Source organism: Dermochelys coriacea, chromosome 7 (genome assembly GCF_009764565.3).
Source record: "Dermochelys coriacea isolate rDerCor1 chromosome 7, rDerCor1.pri.v4, whole genome shotgun sequence".
Taxonomy (NCBI): Eukaryota; Metazoa; Chordata; order Testudines; family Dermochelyidae; genus Dermochelys; species Dermochelys coriacea.
In genome coordinates, this window is record NC_050074.1 from 92173398 (window position 1) to 92192575 (window position 19178).

General features: G+C 40.7%; 1 protein-coding gene across 3 annotated transcripts in view; it reads right to left on the minus strand.

The window, feature by feature from the left end:
* Positions 1-3298: 3298 nt before the first annotated feature.
* Positions 3299-19178, minus strand: part of LOC119858717 (putative lysosomal acid lipase/cholesteryl ester hydrolase) — a 69399-nt gene continuing 53519 nt past the window's right edge. The window contains exons 11-14 of one of the 3 annotated variants that reach the window (XR_006283038.1): positions 11577-11687; positions 11074-11183; positions 6147-7403; positions 3299-3623 (exon numbers count right to left, since the gene is read on the minus strand). Coding sequence is in view for 1 of the 3 variants with exons in the window: in XM_043519950.1 (XP_043375885.1) it covers positions 11649-11687 (39 nt within the window). In the remaining 2 variants the exon portion in view is untranslated. Of the gene's footprint in view, positions 3624-6146; positions 7404-11073; positions 11184-11443; positions 11688-19178 lie in introns of those variants that run through there. The other 2 variants (XR_006283040.1, XM_043519950.1) reach the window with 2 other exon arrangements.

Consider the following 19178-nt stretch of genomic DNA (forward strand, 5'->3'; position numbering starts at 1 on the left):
TTCCAGCATGACTTTGAACCACTGATAACTACTCTCTGGGAATGGTTTTCCAACCAGTTTTGCACCCACCTTACAGTAGCTCCATCTAGGTTGCATTTCCCTAGTTTATGAGAAGGTCATGTGAGACCGTATCAAAAGCTTTACTAAAGTCAAAATATACCACATCTACTACTTCCTCTCTATCCACAAGGCTTGTTATCCTGTCAAAGAAAGCTATCAGATTGGGTTGACGTGATTTGTTCTTGACAAATCCATGTTGTAACTTATCACCTTCTAGAAGTTTGCAAATTGATCGATTAATTATTTGCTCCATTATCTTTCAGGGTACAGAATTAAGTTGACTGGTCTGTAATTCCCTGGGTTGTCCTTGTTTCCCTTTTTATAGATGGGCACTATATTTGCCCTTTTCCAGTCTTCTGGAATCTCTCCCGTCTTCCATTACTTTTCAAAGATAATCGCTAATGGCTCAGATATCTCCTGAGTTGGCTCCGTGAGTATTCTAGGATGCATTTCATTAGACCCTGGTGACTTGAAGACATCTAATTTGTCTAAGTAATTTTTAACTTGTTCTTTTCCTATTTTAGCCTCTGATCCAACCTCATTTTCACTGGCATTCACTATGTTAGACGTCCAGTAACTACCAGCCTCCTTGGTGAAAACTGAAACAAAGAAGTCATTAAGCACCTCTGCCATTTCCGCATTTTCTGTTTTTATTTTTTTCTCCTCATTGAGTAACTGTCCTATCCTGTCCTTGGTCTTCCTCTTGCTTCTAATGTATTTGTAGAATGTTTTCTTGTTACCCTTTATGTCTCTAGCTAGTTTGATCTCGTTTTGTGCCTTGGACTTTCTAATTTTGTCCCTACATACTTGTGTTATTTATTTATATTCATCCTTTGTAATTTTGACCCTGTTTCCATTTTTTGTAGAACTCTTTTTTTTTTTTTTAGATCATTGAAGATCTCCTGGTTAAGCCAGAATGGTCTCTTGCCATATTTCCTATGCAGGGGATAGTTTGCTCTTGTGCCCTTAATAATGTCTCTTTGAAAAACTGCCAACTGTCTTCAATTGTTTTTTCCCCTTAGACTTGCTTCCCAGGGGATCTTACCTACCAATTCCCTGACTTTGCTAAAGTCTGCCTTCTTGAAATCCATTGTCTTTATTTTGCTGTTCTCCTCCTACCATTCTTTAGAATCATGAACTCTATCATTTCATGATCACTTTCACCCAAGCTGCCTTCCACTTTCAAATTCTAAACCAGTTCCTCCCTCTCCCGTAGTAGCTTTCTCCACTTTCTGAAATAAAAAATTGTCTCCAATACATTTCAATAACTTTTTAGATAATCTGTGTCCTGCTGTGTTATTTTCCCTAACAGATGTCTGAGTAGTTGAAGTTCCACATCACCACCAAGTCATATGCTTTGGATGATTTTGTTATTTGTTTTAAAAAAGCCTTATCCACCTCTTCTTCCTGGTTAGGTGGTCTGCAGTAGACCCCTACTATGACATCATCCTTGTTTTTTACCCCTTTTATCCTTACCCAGAGATTTTCAACAAGTCTGTATCCTATTTCCATCTCAACCTCAGTCCAAGTGTATACATTTTTAATATATAAGGCAACACCTCCTCCTTTTTTGCCTGCCTGTCCTTCCTGAGTTGTGTTTATTTATTAGCATTTTGAGTTCTTCCGCTTATTCCCTATACTTCTCGCATTAGTAAACAGACATCTAAGATACTGATTTGATTTCCACCTCCCACTTTTGTCTGCGTCTCCTTTATCCCTGCTATAACAGCCCATGCTCCCCTCAAATTCTGAGCCTTCTCCCAGGTCTCCATGTTTTTGACTTACCTGTGGGCTTTGGTCACCTGCCTCCTTGAACCTAGTTTAAAGCTCTCCTCACTAGGTTAGCCAGTCTGAATCCAAATATGCTCTTCCCTTTCCTCGATAGGTAGACCCCATCTCTGTTTAGCAGTCCTCTTCCTGGAACAGCATCCCGTCATCAAAGGAAGCTGAAAGCCCTCCTGGTGACACCATCTTCACAGCCAGTCATTGCACCTCCAGCATGCATCTGTCTCTGCCTGGGCTCCTATCCTTGACCAGAAGGATCAAAGAGAACACCACCTATGCTCCCAACTCCCTCACCCTTACATCCTGTAGTCACTTCTGATCTGCTGAGGGCCACCAAAAACTATCCTCCCCCTATTGGGCATGGGTGAGTCTTGGAAGATGGACTAATCACACCATGCACTCCATGAAATACCATGCGCTCCGAATCAATCCTTCAGCTAATTGAATGGTCGTATGTAAAGACCAGATGTTCACCACCTTGCAAATGTTTGGCCAGAGGCCTGCCTTGCACAGAGGCAAGTGTGGTGTATACAAGGATCAGTGTGACAACATGCCTAGTCATGGTGCTCTAGAAGAAGATGACACTGATGATGCCTTTGATGAATAAATGTTTTCAGTCATACATGTCCAGGCTAACTTTTCTAGGATTACCAAAGATCATGTCTTTTTTTTGTGTAACCAATGCATCCCCATATTAAAGTATATTTTTAAAACGTGATTTTAAAATATTTTCTCAAATATATATCTACATAATTGTTCTACGTTGTTGTGTGGTTCCACTGTGTTCATGGGAGAAAGGGTTTTCAAATGATATACAACTCGTACCATTCCTGACAACATTATATCATCAAAATTTCCACCACCCGGAGGACCTGGAGTTGGAAGTCTGGAGGGCAGCAAGTCCCCACAGAAATACGGCAGAGGTGACACCAAATGAAATTATGATTCTCTAGATGGAGCCTTGCAGGATCTCCTGAATGTGTCCTCCCTAATCCTCTTATTTCTTTTCCTCAGCAGAATCAGACATTCTGCTGTTGTGGAGGGAAACCCCTTGAGGCTGCAATGCCAGAAGCTCCTGATAAAACAGGACAGATAATGTGAGGATTCCTGAGCTACCCACTGTAAATCACCTTGTTATCCCCTGCTTCCAGCAAGAGATACCATTGGCCATTGTGGCTGGTGTTTACTCCTGCACTAGGCAGCCTGTTAGCCACACAGGCACTTGCTTGTGAGCTATGCAGCCCGTTTTCACCTGGGCAGGTTAATACTAGGTGTACCCAAGTCCCCATGTTTCTTGAAACATTCCCCTAGGATTCCAACCCCTGACCCTGGCTACTTACAGAATCTCCAATCCTCTGCCCCTAAAGAAGCAGTGTTCCCAGTTTAATAGTTTACCTTAAATCACTGCTACTGTCTAACAAACGGCACTTGTGATAAAACAGAATGTGTATTTAAGAAAGAAGAGAGATTCAACTAGAAACAAGAGAGCATGATGGAAACAAATAGTTAGGATACAAAACAAAAATCTTGAAATGCAAAGAGCCCGCAATTATTAAGTTACTTTCCTATCTAATACAGTAATCCAAACTTTCATGAAAACACCCCACTCCACAAGATCATGTCTCCTCAGTGAATGGATGAGCTCAAAGCATTTCCCTTTCCCTACTAGCACCATTGACTTCTGACTTCCCTGGACTGTTCTTCAGACAGTTGGATTTTGTCCAGGCATTCATTGCCTGCAGGCAGGCTCCTCTCTGGGATGGCATTGATAGTGTTGGCTGAGAAAGAAAGTGCAGACAAGGGTGTACAGCAGTCTGGAGGCTTGCAGGTCTGTCCTTTAAAGCCCCTTTCACTAGAACCAAAATGGCAACTCTGATTTCTCTACATTTTCATCATTAAACAAACAATGATTGCCATTCATTGACATTAGACTGAATTCACAAAATAGTACATTATTCATGTGAAACAAGAAGCCATGTCTTTTAAATACCAAAGTTCACATTTATTGATCCTTTTCTCTGAAAAATTAGTCTATGGCTGCCAAGGAAAAACTACACAATGGCTGGGAGGAGGATAAAGTGACCCAAGATGTTGGTTTCTTAATTATTGTAATGATTTTAAATGTGTCTTAGGACTGAGCTACACTAGAAAATTAGCTCAGTTTAACTACATTGGGCAGGGGTGTGAAAAATTAAGTTCCTGTGGAGACAGTGCCAGGTCAATGGAAGAATACTACCATTGATTTAGCGACTGCCTCTTGTGGAGGTGAATTACCAATGCTGACGGGACTATCCCTCCTATCAGCATAGAGAGTGTCTACACTGAAATACTGCAGCAGCACAGCTGTGCCGCTGTAGCATTTTAAGCATAGACCTACCTTAGGTTACAAGAGGAATACGTTAATTAGATAAAGTTATAGTGGACACAGGTACCTAATTTCTGCTACTTTAAAAACAGAAAACAAATATGATTCATTGTTTGCACTCTGGTTTGAATTTCCCTTCTTTTTAAGGCCAAGCTATAATGGAGAAAGATCATTATTTCTGATCATTCAGCATGCACGGAAGGATTTCATTGCTAAATACTACCATATCCTCCCAGTTATCCAGTAATTTACCCCAAATCAAGCCCTCTATGGTTCCATCCTCCCTCCCTCTCAGCCAGCCACATTCTACTGATATTCCCCAGATCCCCCTTCTCCTTGCTGAAAACACACAACCCAATCTGATCAACTCCTCACTGTCTTCACAGGCTTCTTCCCCACAATTCTCCAGTAGTACTACTAATGTCCCTTCTTTCTGCCCATATTACTCTTCAGGATCCCACAACCTCCACCGAGCCAGTAGCACCTTGTAATTCCCTCTACCTCTCTACTCCCAAAAAACATTTGATCTGTTTTTTGAGTCAATCAGTGCTACTAAGTCTTCATCCATGGGAAACCAGAAGCCTCTTACTGGTGGGTAGTAGTCATTAATGCCAAATGCTCTTTCCTCATTTGTTCCCACATCTACTGAAAATCTTGTCTGGAAGTAGTGGGCAAGGAATTTTGGTGTCACTTCTGACCGCACACTTTTTTGGGAAGCTATATTATATATCATAGGCATTAATTCTTTCTTAGAGTGCTTTCCCGAAATACACACTGTCCTCCCGTTACTGGTTCCCAACATGCCACAACCCTCACGCTTCGCTTCACTTCTCAACGTCCAACTCCACACATAAGGTTAGTGTGTTTTTTTGAAAAAAAGAAAAGGAGTACTTGTGGCACCTTAGAGACTAACAAATTTATTAGAGCATAAGCTTTCGTGTGTTCTCTGTGTGTGTGTATATAAATCTCTACTCTGTTTTTTCCACCAAATGCATCCGATGAAGTGAGCTGTAGCTCACGAAAGCTTATGCTCTAATAAATTTGTTAGTCTCTAAGGTGCCACAAGTACTCCTTTTCTTTTTGAGAATACAGACTAACACGGCTGCTACTCTGAAACCTGTGTTTTTTTGCTGAACATTGTTCTATATGTGCATTACATCATTAAGATCTGACTCTGATGAGAGACAAGATTTCAACAAAAAAAGAAGAAACTCTGACAAATTTTAGTGCCCCCTTTATGAGGAATGTTAACATGGAGAACTGAAACTAGTTTTTATTCTCAGTCCAACAACATTGCATTTTCTATGGCCTCTTGTAACTAGAGTTATTTGCTTCTGCTAAATTACTAGAGACGTAATTACAATGGATTAATACAGATGTATGAGTTTCAGATATAATAAGACTACACCATCAGGATGCTCAGCTCTAAAATGCAGAACTGGATCTGTTGGACCAAATTTGGAGGTGTTTGGAATCAGTGTTTTGCTGTGGCCCATTAGAAAGATCTGAGACTCCTGCAAAATTTGATTCTAGGCTTAGATTTTGAACAGTCCCAAAGCATTAGAGCCCAGCTTGAGAAATTACATTATTTTTCAAACTTGTGTGATCACCTTGACCTTTAAATCCAAATCAGGGTAACTGCAGGCGCAAAAGACTGAGGGACAGCCCCCATAAAGTAGGGCTCACCTTGCATTCCCCTCTGATTCTGCCCTTTACAAATCAAGAAATCAGGGGGTCAGAAAACCTAACACAAATTGTTAATAACCCAACTAAGGAAATCTTTTCATAAATAAAGTTAAAAAATAAATATTTATAGCATTACACAGAAGGTAATTTTCCTGTGTTCTTTCCACAGTCTTAGACACAACCAAAATAGAAATTCCCAAATAGGGCAATGCAAAGCAAGAACATTATAATAGAAAGTGCAGTGACTTACAGCTCATTTTCGAAGTCCAAAAGGAAAAAAAAATTTCCAGAGGAAACGTGGGAAGATCAGTATAAATCAGTGATCGGCGGACCCCTGTGGGGTCTGCAGACTATGTCTAAGGGGTTCATGAAAGTTTGTCATTTCCACAGAACAGTGGTTTTCAACCTGTGGTCCATGGACCCCTGCGGGGCCCGCAGAATATGTTTACGATTTCCAAAGGGGTCTGCATCTCCATTCAAAATATTTTAGGGGTCTGCAAATGCAAAAAGGTTGAAAACCATTGATATAAATAAACTTTGACCCTGTTGGGTTCCTGCCCTGACACCAGAATCCTTCAAGTCTAGCCTCCTCCTGTAAAAAGAGAAAAGGAAAGTGGAAATTTAAGTTACACAAACAGAAGAAAAGATTTAATTATATTTGTTGATGGAAGGCAACCATAATTCTGGCATTTCATAACTTTTCAGTGCTTGACTTTGCAACTTTAACATTCTTTTATCATAGGTTTCTGGATGTTATGTCCTATATTTAAAAAAACAAAACAAAAAAAGAAGAAACAAAAATTTCATCATGTGGAACCATATTTATCTCTCACATGCATCATCTGTATGGATTTTTAAATCCACAGCAGACTTCTCTGCTACTTGAGCTAATGGAGTAACTGACCACAGTTGTAGAATGTTATCTTCTTGTGTGGATCTGTAGCTAGATGGGGATGAAGACACACACTTTACCATTTCATCTAGCTACTCGGTAGACCAAAAAGCACTGCTGAGACTCATGGATAAGAGGTTCCATTTCCAGGTTCTGCAGACAGAGCTCTCTATAGACCCTTCTGCCCCATCCTTCCCAGCCTGTCCCTGTCCCCTTCCGCTCCTATGCCCCTTCTCAGCTCCTACCTGTCCCCTCCCAGTCTTTTTGCCCCATCCCACACTCCCAACTACTGCTCCTAAGCCCCCTCCCCCAGGTTCCTATCCTCCCTACCCCACAAGCTCCTGTCTCTGTCCCCACACCTTTTCATCTCTTCCCTTTCCCACAGCATTTCTCACCCCTCTGCATTGGAGTCAGGTTGCTTCCTCTTTCTCCTCCATGCTGCCTGGAGCAAACGAGGGTGGGGTTGGGCTGGAGGAGTGGTCACTTAGAGCACAGAAGATATAATCTCTCTGCTCTCCATTCTAGTGCCAAGCACCACCGAAACCCCGGGCACCCAGGAGGAGCAATTACAGGTAAATTCTTGTCCAACTCCGGGATGGAGCATGCTCTCTTGTTCTGTAGCGATGCCACAAACACAGTCCAGTTGACACATATATGGGATGAAGGGTCACTACAGCATGTTCAGGTCAGATGGAATCTTCAGGGAATTTAACTCCCAACCTCTAACACATCTCTACTGAGCATGTGTGAATGGAGATTTTTCATCTTATAATTTAGCCACATTTGTGCAAATTTCTACAGGGACAACAAAAGGCATCTCCCTGACACCAGGGACACCTGATACCTCTGCCAAATCTTGTAGGTGCTAGAGTTCTCAACAGAACAGTCGTTAGATTCTTTTTTCTTATGGGGAAAACAACTGATTTTTCCCTAACCTTATTCTTGGAAGTGGCTGAACTGTTTTAACTGAAACTTTCAAAAAAGTCAGCTTGAGGTAGACACCCAGCATGGAAAATTTCAGTCCAAACAGTTGAAGTTTTGCAAAGTTATAAGCAACTGAAAATGGGGTCTTTTAATGGAGAATGTCGGGCAACTTTAATTACAGACAAAGCAGGAGGAACCACTGACAAGTTATATAGCCCACTTTATGCTGAGCAAAGGAGATACTTCAGCCATAATTTGCTGATGTCCCTCTCTTCTGAGATTCTGACTGCACCACTCTTTCCTTGACGCTCCAGGAGAGAGAGGGCAGACTATCTGAATTGGTATCATTTGGAAAGGTTTTAGCTAGTGAAATAAACATGTTGATGACATTATTACAAAGAATGCTGTTGAGCACCTTCTGGCATTTGAGAAGCTCAATATCAGATAAGAAATATTTGTTCTGCTGGTTTCAGGTTTATAATAAGGGAAATGCATGGAAAATAAAACAAGTTCTAGCCTGCAGAACCACAAAGCCACAGGCCCCAAGCACATTACAAATATTTATCAGAGACCTTGGACTTAATGCCACAATAAAAAACACAAAATCCCCACTGTACAATGTACATTTAATCACTTCCTTTTCCCCAGCACTTTCCAAATTATTGCCAATTATTTCCAAGCAGAACAGATTCATCCAATGTTACTTTAACTGTTGGAAGGGGGCCAAGCTGGGCAATTCCAGTTTATAAACACTGTCATTTGAAATAATTAAACAAAATGACCATGTGTAATATGAGAAGATCAAATCCCCAACTCTTACTCTGACAAACCTCACTCTGAACTCAATAGGTGACTTGCCTTAGTGAGGCCTGAATAAGAACTTCAGGAGTTAGCCCAGTTTTAGTACCTATAAATTCAGTTTTATATTCTACCAATAGTGCACTATCAGGCCTCTAGCCATATAAACAAGAGGGGGGAGGCTATGTGGGGCATGATCCCTTTCATAGGGATGTTACATTTAATTATATTGGTATCTGTAAGATATGGCTCAACTGCAGTTACTTCTTCAACCAGCATTCCTTTTTAGGGCTTGATCCTGCAAATGCTTATGCATATGAATAGCTTTACTAATGTGAGTAGCTTCTTTGATTTCTCAGGTATGTAGCACCATTGAACAAGGGAACTACTTAGATATGTGAAGTTATTCATGTGCATACATGCCTGTAGTACCAGGACCTATTAAAAATATGTTTCATAAATTCCAAGGCCTATAGGCAAAAAGAAAAGCAGTACTTGTGGCACCTTAGAGACTAACAAATTTATTAGAGCATAAGCTTTCGTGAGCTACAGCTCACATAGGAACCATTATGATCATCTAGTCTGACCTCCTGTATTGACACAGGCCACAGAACTGTTTCCCCCACCCCCTGCCAAAAAAATTCCTTTTGAACTAAAGCATATCTTTCAAAAAAACATCCAGACTTGATTTAGAAATTGCCAGGGATGGAGAATCCACCACGACCTTTGCTAAATTGTTCCAGTAGTTAATTAGCATAAATGTTAGAAATTTACACCTTATATATCTAGCTTCAACTTCTTGTCAAGATCCTGTCTGCTAGACTAAAGAGTTCATTATCAATATTGTTCCACATGTAAGTACTTATAGATTGTGATGAAGTCACTCTAAGCCTTCTCTTTGTTAAACTAAATAAATCGAGCTCCTGGAGTCTATCACTATAAGGCATGTTTTCCAATCCTTTAATCAATGTGGTCCTTCTCTGAAATGTCACCAATTTATCAATGTCCTTCCTGAACTGTGGACACCAGAACTGAACACAGTATTCCAGCAATAATCACACCAGCACCGAATACAGAGGTAAAACAACCACTCTACTCCTGCTCAAAAGTCTCCTGTTTACTCATCCTAGGATTGAATTAACCCTTTTGGCTACAGCATTGCACTGGGAGCTCATGTACAGCTGATTATCCACCACAACCCCAAAATCTTTTTCAGAGTCACTGCTTCCCAGGATAGCGCCCTTCATCTTGAAAAGATGGCCTATATTCCTTGTTCCTAGATGTATGTCAGCCATATTAAAATGCATGTTGTTTGCTTGCACCCAGCTTACCAGTCAATCCATATCACTCTGTATCAGTGACCTATTCTCTTCATCATTTCCTACTCTCCCAATTTCGAGGTTGTCTGCAAACTGTATTGGTGATGATTTTATGTTCTCTTTGTGGTCAGAGATAAAAATGTTAAGTAACAAAGACCAAGAACTGATCCTCGTGGAACACCATTAGAAAAACATCTGCTCAATGATGACTGCCCATTTACAATTACATTTTGAGAATTTAGCCAGTTTTTAATCCATTTTATGTGTGCCTTGTTAATTTTGTATCATTTGCGTATTTCTGGTCTTTGATCTGAAACTGTACACTGGATGCTTTTCAATTTCAAGTTCAGAGTAGCAGCCGTGTTAGTGTTTTTTCAGTTTCAAAGTCCCAAATCACTATCCAGAGTGATGGCCTCTATAAAGTTACCATAATTTGGAGAAAGAAAAGGAGTACTTGTGGCACCTTAGAGACTAACAAATTTGTTAGAGCATAAGCTTTCGTGAGCTACAGCTCACTTCATCGGATGCATTTGGTGGAAAAAACAGAGGGGAGATTTATATGCACACACAGAGAACATGAAACAATGGGTTTATCATACACACTGTAAGGAGAGTGATCACTTAAGATAAGCCATCACCAGCAGCAGGGGGGGGAAAGGAGGAAAACCTTTCATGGTGACAAGCAAGGTAGGCTAATTCCAGCAGTTAACAAGAATATCTGAGGAACGGTGGGATGGGGGGGAGAAATAACATGGGGAAATAGTTTTACTTTGTGTAATGACTCATCCATTCCCAATGCATCCGATGAAGTGAGCTGCAGCCCACGAAAGCCCACGCACCAACAAACCTGCTAGTCCCCAAGGTGCCACAAGCACTCCCCCTCTCCCCGCGAACACAGACCAACACGGCTGCCACTCCGAAAATTGTTATGTATGTGAATTAAGTAGGTATTAATATAGTTTTCCACCAAATGCATCCGATGAAGTGAGCTGTAGCTCACGAAAGCTTATGCTCTAATAAATTTGTTAGTCTCTAAGGTGCCACAAGTACTCCTTTTCTTTTTGCGAATACAGACTAACACAGCTGCTACTCTGAAACCTGTCATAATTTGGAGGTTTCTCTGGATAGGCTAAAATACCTCCTATTCTGAATTAGTTACAAGATTATTTTTACCCACTGCTGTAAATCACCACTGAGCAAACCTTTTTCTCTACCTATTTTTGATATCACCAGATTCCATTTACTTTAAAAAGTGTGCATGGAACTTTTAAATTATTGCAACATCTCAGTCTACCTCTTGATAAACTGCAATATCCGTTTAAGTTTCATTCTGTAGGTCTTCTGAAAGCCACCACTTGTAATCAAAAACGACAAGACAAGAAGAGGCCAGTTGTGATTTTCCTTTTAAAAAAATCTTTTATCCAAACGCATATTATTTAGTTATTCTATTCTATTCTAAATCATCAGTCTTTCTTCATAATAATCTGAACCCCATTGCCATCAGAACTACCCTACCCAGATTTGATTCCGCCATCTCCAGTCCACAAAAGAGTGTCTTATAATAACTAAGCTATTAAAATATTAAATAAAAACAATTACAGGAGAAACTTATTATTAAATGTTCTCAAAGTAGTTAACATATTTAATGTGCATGACTAAAATTCACCATTTACATTCTCCATCAATTCTGCAGAATCTTCCAACTATCAGGAGTTAGAGCAACATGCCATACAAAATGGTAATTCACCCATTCATAAGGGGAAAAAACCCACTCATTTTCAGCATGCTTGAAATCCTTTCAACTATCAGCCTGAGGCCTTCAACAAGCTAAGAATCTGACTTCCACTAACCCTGATAGTTGAAACATAAAGATGAAAGGCATTGGTTAGTGCACTGTCTCCAGTCATTAGTTTGTTTATAATGCCTGACAAAATTATATTTTTGATGTTTCTTCTAATATTTGATGCTCTTTGAATATTTTTTCTAACAGAAGGACAATAATTTAACTGAGTAAGAGCTTAAAAGATGTTGGTGGTAGCACTAGAATTACAGAATGGGAAATGTAGAGCTAGTGAAGAGAGGCAAACAGGAACAAGGATGGAAAAATAAAGCAGATGCGAGTCAGTATTCCTAGGACTGGAAAGGGCTGCAAGAACTTGAATGTTTCAAACACACCACTTCTGTTTCCCAAAATCTTAAATAATGTTTACAGTCCATAAAAAGGAAGGTATGAGAAGAAAATAGGCACAGACATTTTTAACCAGGGTTTGTGCTATCCATTTAGACAGATTCAGCACTTCTCAGGGTCCAATTTAGTACTGTGTAAGTGGGTGGAATTTCCTTCACCACAAGAAAAATCCCAGCTCCTCCATCCCACTAGTCTGGTATTCCCCTTATTGCTGTACTTTAAGGTTGCAAAACCACCTTTTTTTTTCGGTCCAAGTTGCTCTTTTTCGAATTTCGTTGCCTCAGCAATGAGGGAGCATTGCTAAATTCTTCATCAGCACTTCCTCTTTTGGGATTGATTTAAATTAATTATACTGATTATACTGATCTTGCCATGTTAGAACTCCTTTCCCTGGGAATGCTCATTAATACCTATTTAGGTTTCCATCATTAAGGGACCTATCCTGTATGCAGGCCAAGAAAAGCTGTGCAGCTGCCATGCCCTTGGGTGTGAGTGCGAAATACACACTTCCTGGCAAGGGCGGGGGGGGGAAGGGAAGGGCTGCTTTCTGGATGTTGACAAGCCAAAAGAAGGGTAATAAATTTAAATAATTCTTTAAAAAAAAAAAGTAGTGCTGAAGAAAATAACAATATATTCTAACTAGCAGTTGCTTGCTAAGGCTGACACTAAAGTCTTATAAAGGAACTCAGTCCGAAAAGCTTTCATGCTTACTTAATCACAGGTACTGTAAGGAAACTAGAGGGATTTTGAAGAAAAATAGATTTTTCTTGCTTTGCCACAAGAGGAACATTGGTTGAAGCAAATTACTGGTGGAAGCAGAGAAGTAGCATGTTTAATAATAAAGAAAAGGCCCATATTATACAGACCAAACTAGTTCAACTATAATACCATAACTATGGACAATGATACTGCGCAGGATTAACTGGTGTAAGGACAAATCTGACAAATTAAAGCTGCATGGCAGCTGCCTGACCTTACAGACCCAATTTTAAAGAGGACAATGCATGCAATTTGCAGTGACAATTCTTTCCAGTGATCTCAATTTCATTTCAAGTATGCTATGTTCAGAGTACCCCAGGCTAAACTGATGTCATAAGCTACTTCATTTGATGGCAAAAGTCTCTGCTACAGTATTTAATTTTGACTGAATCATTAACATCTGGCCGTGCATCCTAAACTAATCTAAACTGAGTTACTGTATAAAAACAAACAAACAAACAAACAAACATGATTATTGGATTGTCAAGAAATTGAAGCCAATGATTTTGTAATTGTTTAAAAAAATGGGCAGTGATGATCAAAAACAGAAGGAAGATTTAAAATTCACTGTAAGTAAAATGGAAGATTTTCTCTCACACACAAAATGTTGCCAAACTGCAGAAAAAGTGCACTGGCACATCCTACGTTAGGGAGCCCTTCCTGCCATTGACTTCAAGGTTCTTTGGATCAAGCACAGATTATTTTGTAAAGGTAGAAGCTGCCTGCCGCCGACTGCCAATAGGACAAAATAGTTACTACTGAAAATCCTGTAATTGTTGCAATCTATTACTGTCCCTCTCAGCTAGGCAATGTACAAAGGCTCTGTTTGAGCTCCCTAGTAAAGGTTCCATTTTGTTCTATTTTTATGTTTTTGTTGCACTTGACTTGACAGTGGAAATTTGTTACTCCAGTATTCTTTTCTATTCACCTTCTCCCTTGAGCTTCTTCCCAAGATAGCATATTGTACATTAGCTTTGGAAATAAACAAATGTCAGAGTTACCATAAGCCAACAGCAGCTGCAAAAATTCACTGAAGAGCTTGAACACTATCATTTTATTACATATTTTGAACCAAAAGCACACAGGGATCCACCCTAACAGTACTTGAACTTTGGATAGCTAGACTACTTATTTATTAATTATTATTAGTAGTAGTATTATTATCATAGTGCCTAGGAGCCTAGTCATGAATTAGGACCCACTGTGGTAGGTGCTGTACAAACACAGAACAAAAAGATGGACCCTGTCTCAAGGAGCTTCCATGCTAAGTGTAAGACAAGAAACAACAGACAGACAGACAGATAGATGAGGGAGCACAAGGAAAACAATCAGACAATACTGGTCAGCATGATAAGCAGTGATCTCAGCACACCTACAGCCTAACCATTGTCAAGTTTTTTGTAGGTGTCATAGCAAAGGAGAGTTTTGAGATGGGATCTGAGAGCTTGAACAAGAGTTTTAGCTGTGTGGATAGATAAGAAAGGCCATTCCTAATATGTTGTAGTGAAGGCTGCAGATAAGAAGGATCCTGCTCTAAAAGATTGCTAGTACTATTTCACATCAAAAGACTTCAGTAAACAAGTACATGTTGGTATCTGAATAAGCACACTGTCATTAAAAAAAAAAGCCTTTTTAAAAAAATGACCACACCACTATAATATAAGCACCTTAAAAATCACACAGCAATAACTAATGGTAAACACTGTCTGTGTAAAAAACTACCTGTTTATGGAGCTCCAATGCTGGACTGTTGTCTAAACTGTTGTGTACCTGCATTTTATGCACCTTCCATCATGAACTCACCTACCTCTGTGATGAAAATGTGACTGTTTTCTGAAAGGCACAGATTTGGGAAGCTGGATGGAATAGTGGTTTAGTGAATTACCTTTCACCTTTTGTGGGCCACATTCAAATCCTACTTTTGTTCATTTGCCACAGTTGAGAATTTCCACACAAAAGGGCAGGGCCGTTAACTATGAGCCATGTAAAAGGTGCGTTACTCTAATCTCTGTGGGAACCTTACACAAAGTTACACAAATGCATGCCGATGAAGTGAGCTGTAGCCTCACGAAAGCTTATGCTCTAATAAATTTGTTAGTCTCTAAGGTGCCTACAAGTACTCCTTTCTTTTTGCGAATTACAGACTAACACGGCTGCTACTCTGAAACTTACACAAAGTTAGTTCCTCTGTGCTGTGCAGCAAGTGAGTCCTAAATTCCATGGCAAGACCTGCTGATCTTTGAGGGTATGTCTACACTGCAATCAGAGTTGTGATTGCAGCATGGATACACATACTGAGCTAGCTAATTTGAATAACAGCACCAGTGAACCTTGGCAGCATTGGGCTGCAGCACTGAGCTAGTTCCACATTGCCCATGGCCCTGGGGATGTTCTCAAGAAGCTAGCTTGTCTGTAGTATCATGGCTTCCACTGCTGTTGTTATTTGAGCTTGTTCAATCAAAGAGTTTGCTTACACATGCCGCAGCGACACCTCCAACTGCAGTGTAGATATACCCTGAGAGACTCTGCTGTGGAAGACGGCAAATCCAGTAGCAGCTTCAGGTAAATAAATAATGGCGTTTTTTATTGAAGTAAGTGTGAAAATGAATACCGAACAGTGCACTATTTGTGTTATTTCGATATTCAATTGAATTTATTTTCAGCTACTCTTACATTTTCAATTTATAATACTGTGATACTTTCTTGGAGTGCCAGAGCTGTAAGTCGCTGTGTTACCCTCCTGCCTCAGCAAGACAGAGACTACTGGTGCAAATGTTCTTTTTCTGCTTTCTCTCTCTCTAATCGGGCCAGCTTTAACTTCATGTGTGATTCAGGTAGGGCCTGCCACAGCCTGGTTTTCTGGCTTTCTATTTATCTTGCTCATCGTTCTACTTGCCTTGTAATCATTTCTTGGTTTCCATCCCCATCACTTGTGAATCTCTCAAAATCTAGTTTATGAGTGCTTGAAGTGTGAACCTCAGTCAGCCCGCAAACCGTGTGTAAATCCTGCCTGACTTCCCAACTGTGATGCTTCCTCAGGGCACTCAGGATTGAGTCACCATGTTTCTTCACACACACACACGCACGGCTCTGCCTCAGCTGAACCAAACAGGTTGATGTGTAAACGGTGTCTCTGGAGACAGCGAACTTGTTAATTCTGTGCATGTCCAGTGACAGTGACTGCATGCTATAGGGGAACACTCTTCAAGGGGGCACAGGGAGTAGGATGCACCTACAGTTAACCTGCAGGGCAAAGTAAAGGCTGGCAGAACTTCTAAGGAGATTGTTTGGGTGACTAACAAACTGGAGCGACAGGGAGATGACACCCAGTTTAGCACAAAAAGCCGTCTCTCACTGAGGCATGAGAGTAACAAGGTAACTCACAGTTCTGTGAGGAAGCTTCACAATTACACTGCAGATTTCTGTATGTACACAGTTCATAACTCCATTGTAGGAACTGTCGGGGGGCAGGGAGGGCGAAAGGATCTGAACATGTGGGCAGTTGGATAAGGGACATTTGGGCACCAGGAAAGGCACTGGCAACTGTTTTGGTTTCAGGTGTAAGCCCATTAGTGAACATTTATGTTACAAAGATTAGCAGTGAAATAGTGAATGTTGACATTTAAATTGCCCTCATTATATTTCTGAGTTAACAGCCCATTTATATTATAAGGGGAGTTCTCATATTTCTTACAGCTGTAGTTTTAGGGTCTCTGCAGACTCAGGGAAAAACTGCATTGGTTTACACTTGGCTTGTATTTTGAAAGGTTTTGTTTGTTGTTTTTGCATCTATAAGAACTAGAAACATAATGTATTTTAAATTAATCCTTAGATACAGGACTCAGTTATACAGAAATCTATAGAGTCCACTGCTATGGATATACATGCTCGGTCCTTATGACACCTAACTTAAGTCAGGATTACCTACTTTTTTGGGGCAAGGACTATCTTTTTATTCACCACCTAACACAGTGGGATCCTGGCCCATGACTGGAACTCCTGGGCACTACATTAATATAAATACTAAATACTAATAATATTAGTACCTTACCTTCATTAGCACTAATTACGTGTCCACAATTAATAGTTTAACTACCATCTATTAATTACATGTGTGGCCCTTCTTTTATTAAGAGATACTTAGGATTATTTTCTGAAAGCACTGCATTCCATTTTATTCCATCACATTTCAGAATTATGTTATTTTTCAGTTAACTTGCTGAAGGAAGACAACTAAATTTAGTTATTTAAGAATTCATCTCTTCACATTCTGCACCTTCTATTCTTGCCATCACCCGTTGATTTGCTCAGTCGGGATAATTTTTGAACATGATCCTGATACTAGTTTTGGAGCACAAGAAAGTATCCATTAATATAACCCCATAAGTCTTTAAAACTAACGTGTTTAAAAACACAGCAGTGTCTGTAGCTCAGTATGCAAAGGGAATAAAATGGGAAGTACAGCTTGAATTTAGACTGGGTTTTGCATGCTCTGATCTTTTAGTTATGATGATAAACTGAATAAATGCCAGCATAAGCTATTAAAGACAAATCTGCTTTTTTGTACCAAGTGTGGAGTGATTATGAAATACTCTTTAGTGAAAGGAGGGGTAGATTTCCTCTATGATAAGACAATGAAGTCTGAGTCATAGGGGAAAGTCAAATGAGTGGGTACAGGAAACAGAAATTCAGATGAAGTTCCATTAAATGAAAGAGATGTATGCAGGATATTAGCTTTATTGCAGAACTCAAGAAAAAGAAAACAAAACAAGAAACAGAATGGGAGTAGGTGAATGTAGTTGCTGGCTTAGATCACTGCTAGCCTGTGGTAAGCTAATTACTTTGTTTCGAATCCTGATATGTTACATAATGTTAAACCTCACGAGAAAATAGAGAAAATAGAGCCAGTTCGTCATAAACAGAAAAAAATTCCACCCTGGAAACCACAAGAAGGACCAAACAGTCTGGTGAAAACAGAACAAGTTACTGTCCAGGAAGGGGAAGTACTTTGGGTCTGATCCTGCACATCAATGAAATCAATAACAACTAGCTATTAACAGGGCACCATGTATCTGTTTGTTTGAAGTTTATAGTGTAGTCTGTTGTGGGGCTGTGCACTAAGCCTAGTAGCCTGCTAGGTAGGGTTGCCAACTTTCTATTTGCAGAAAACTGAACACCCTTGCCTTGTCACCTGCCCCATCCCTTCTCCAAGGCCACGTCCCAGCTCACTCCATTCCCCCCTCCTTCTGTCGCTCGCTCTCCCCGACCCTCACTCACTCATTTTCACATGCTGGGGCAGGGTGCAAGAGAGAGTGAGGGTTCTGGCTGCGTGCTCTGGGGTGGGGCCAGGGATGAGGAGTTTGGGGTGCAGGAGAGGGCTCCGGGATGGGGCAGGGGGTTGAGGTGTGGGAGGGGGTAAGGGCTCTGGCTGCAGGAGGGGGCTCTGGGTGGGGCAGGGGTTTGGGGCTTGGGAGGGGGTGAGGGGTGCAGACTCCAGCTGGCGCTTACCTCAGGTGGCTCCTGGGAAGCAGTGGCATCTCCCTCCAGCTCCTAGGTGAAGATGCAACAATGTGGCTCTGCACGTTGTCTGCAGGCACAACTCCCTCAGCTCCCATTGGCCATGGTTCCTGGTCAACAGGAGCTGCTGAGCTGGTGCTAGGGGTGGGGGCAGTGCACAGAGCCCTCATGGTCGTCCTTGGTTAAAAAGCCAGGGTAGGGAAAAGTATTCCCTTTTCATGTCATGATTTTGTTTCTCTTGCTTGACTGATTGGTAATTCCTTGGGCCTACCCTGAGGTCTACTTTGTAAATATCAAAAAATAAACCAGAATGAAGAATAAAGAAAACCTGTCTGAGTCAGACTGTCTTACTCCATGCCCCCGACTCCAAAGGGAGAATTAGGGAGGAGACGAAGTAGGTGCCTTGCCAAAGTACCAATGGCATAAGGAAAGGAGAGAGTTCCTAGAGGCCAAATTTAGGAGGTTAGGTTAGAGATTAAAGTCCAGGACCTGCATGGTAGCATTCTCTGAAATGCTTTCAGTTCCATGCACATAGCCAGTTAGACAGGCAGAACTGTAGGGGCTCAATGTGTGGATGAGACGATGGTGTCTGGAGGAAAGTTTTAGGTTTATTAGGAACTGGAAAACCTTTTGGGAAAAGAAGAGACTATACAGAAAGGATTGGCTCCACCTAAACCGAAATGGAACCAGATTGCTGGCATGTAAAATTAAAACAGCTGTAGAGGAGTTTTTAAAGTAAGGGCTGGGGGAAAGCCAACAGGTGCAGAAACCACACTGTTCAGACAGAAACATCCCCTGGGGAGGATCTATTAATGGGGGTTCTCTATATCCTAGTAAAGAAGGGAGGATAGAAGTTACTAAAGTACAGAAGCTGAAGAGAAACAG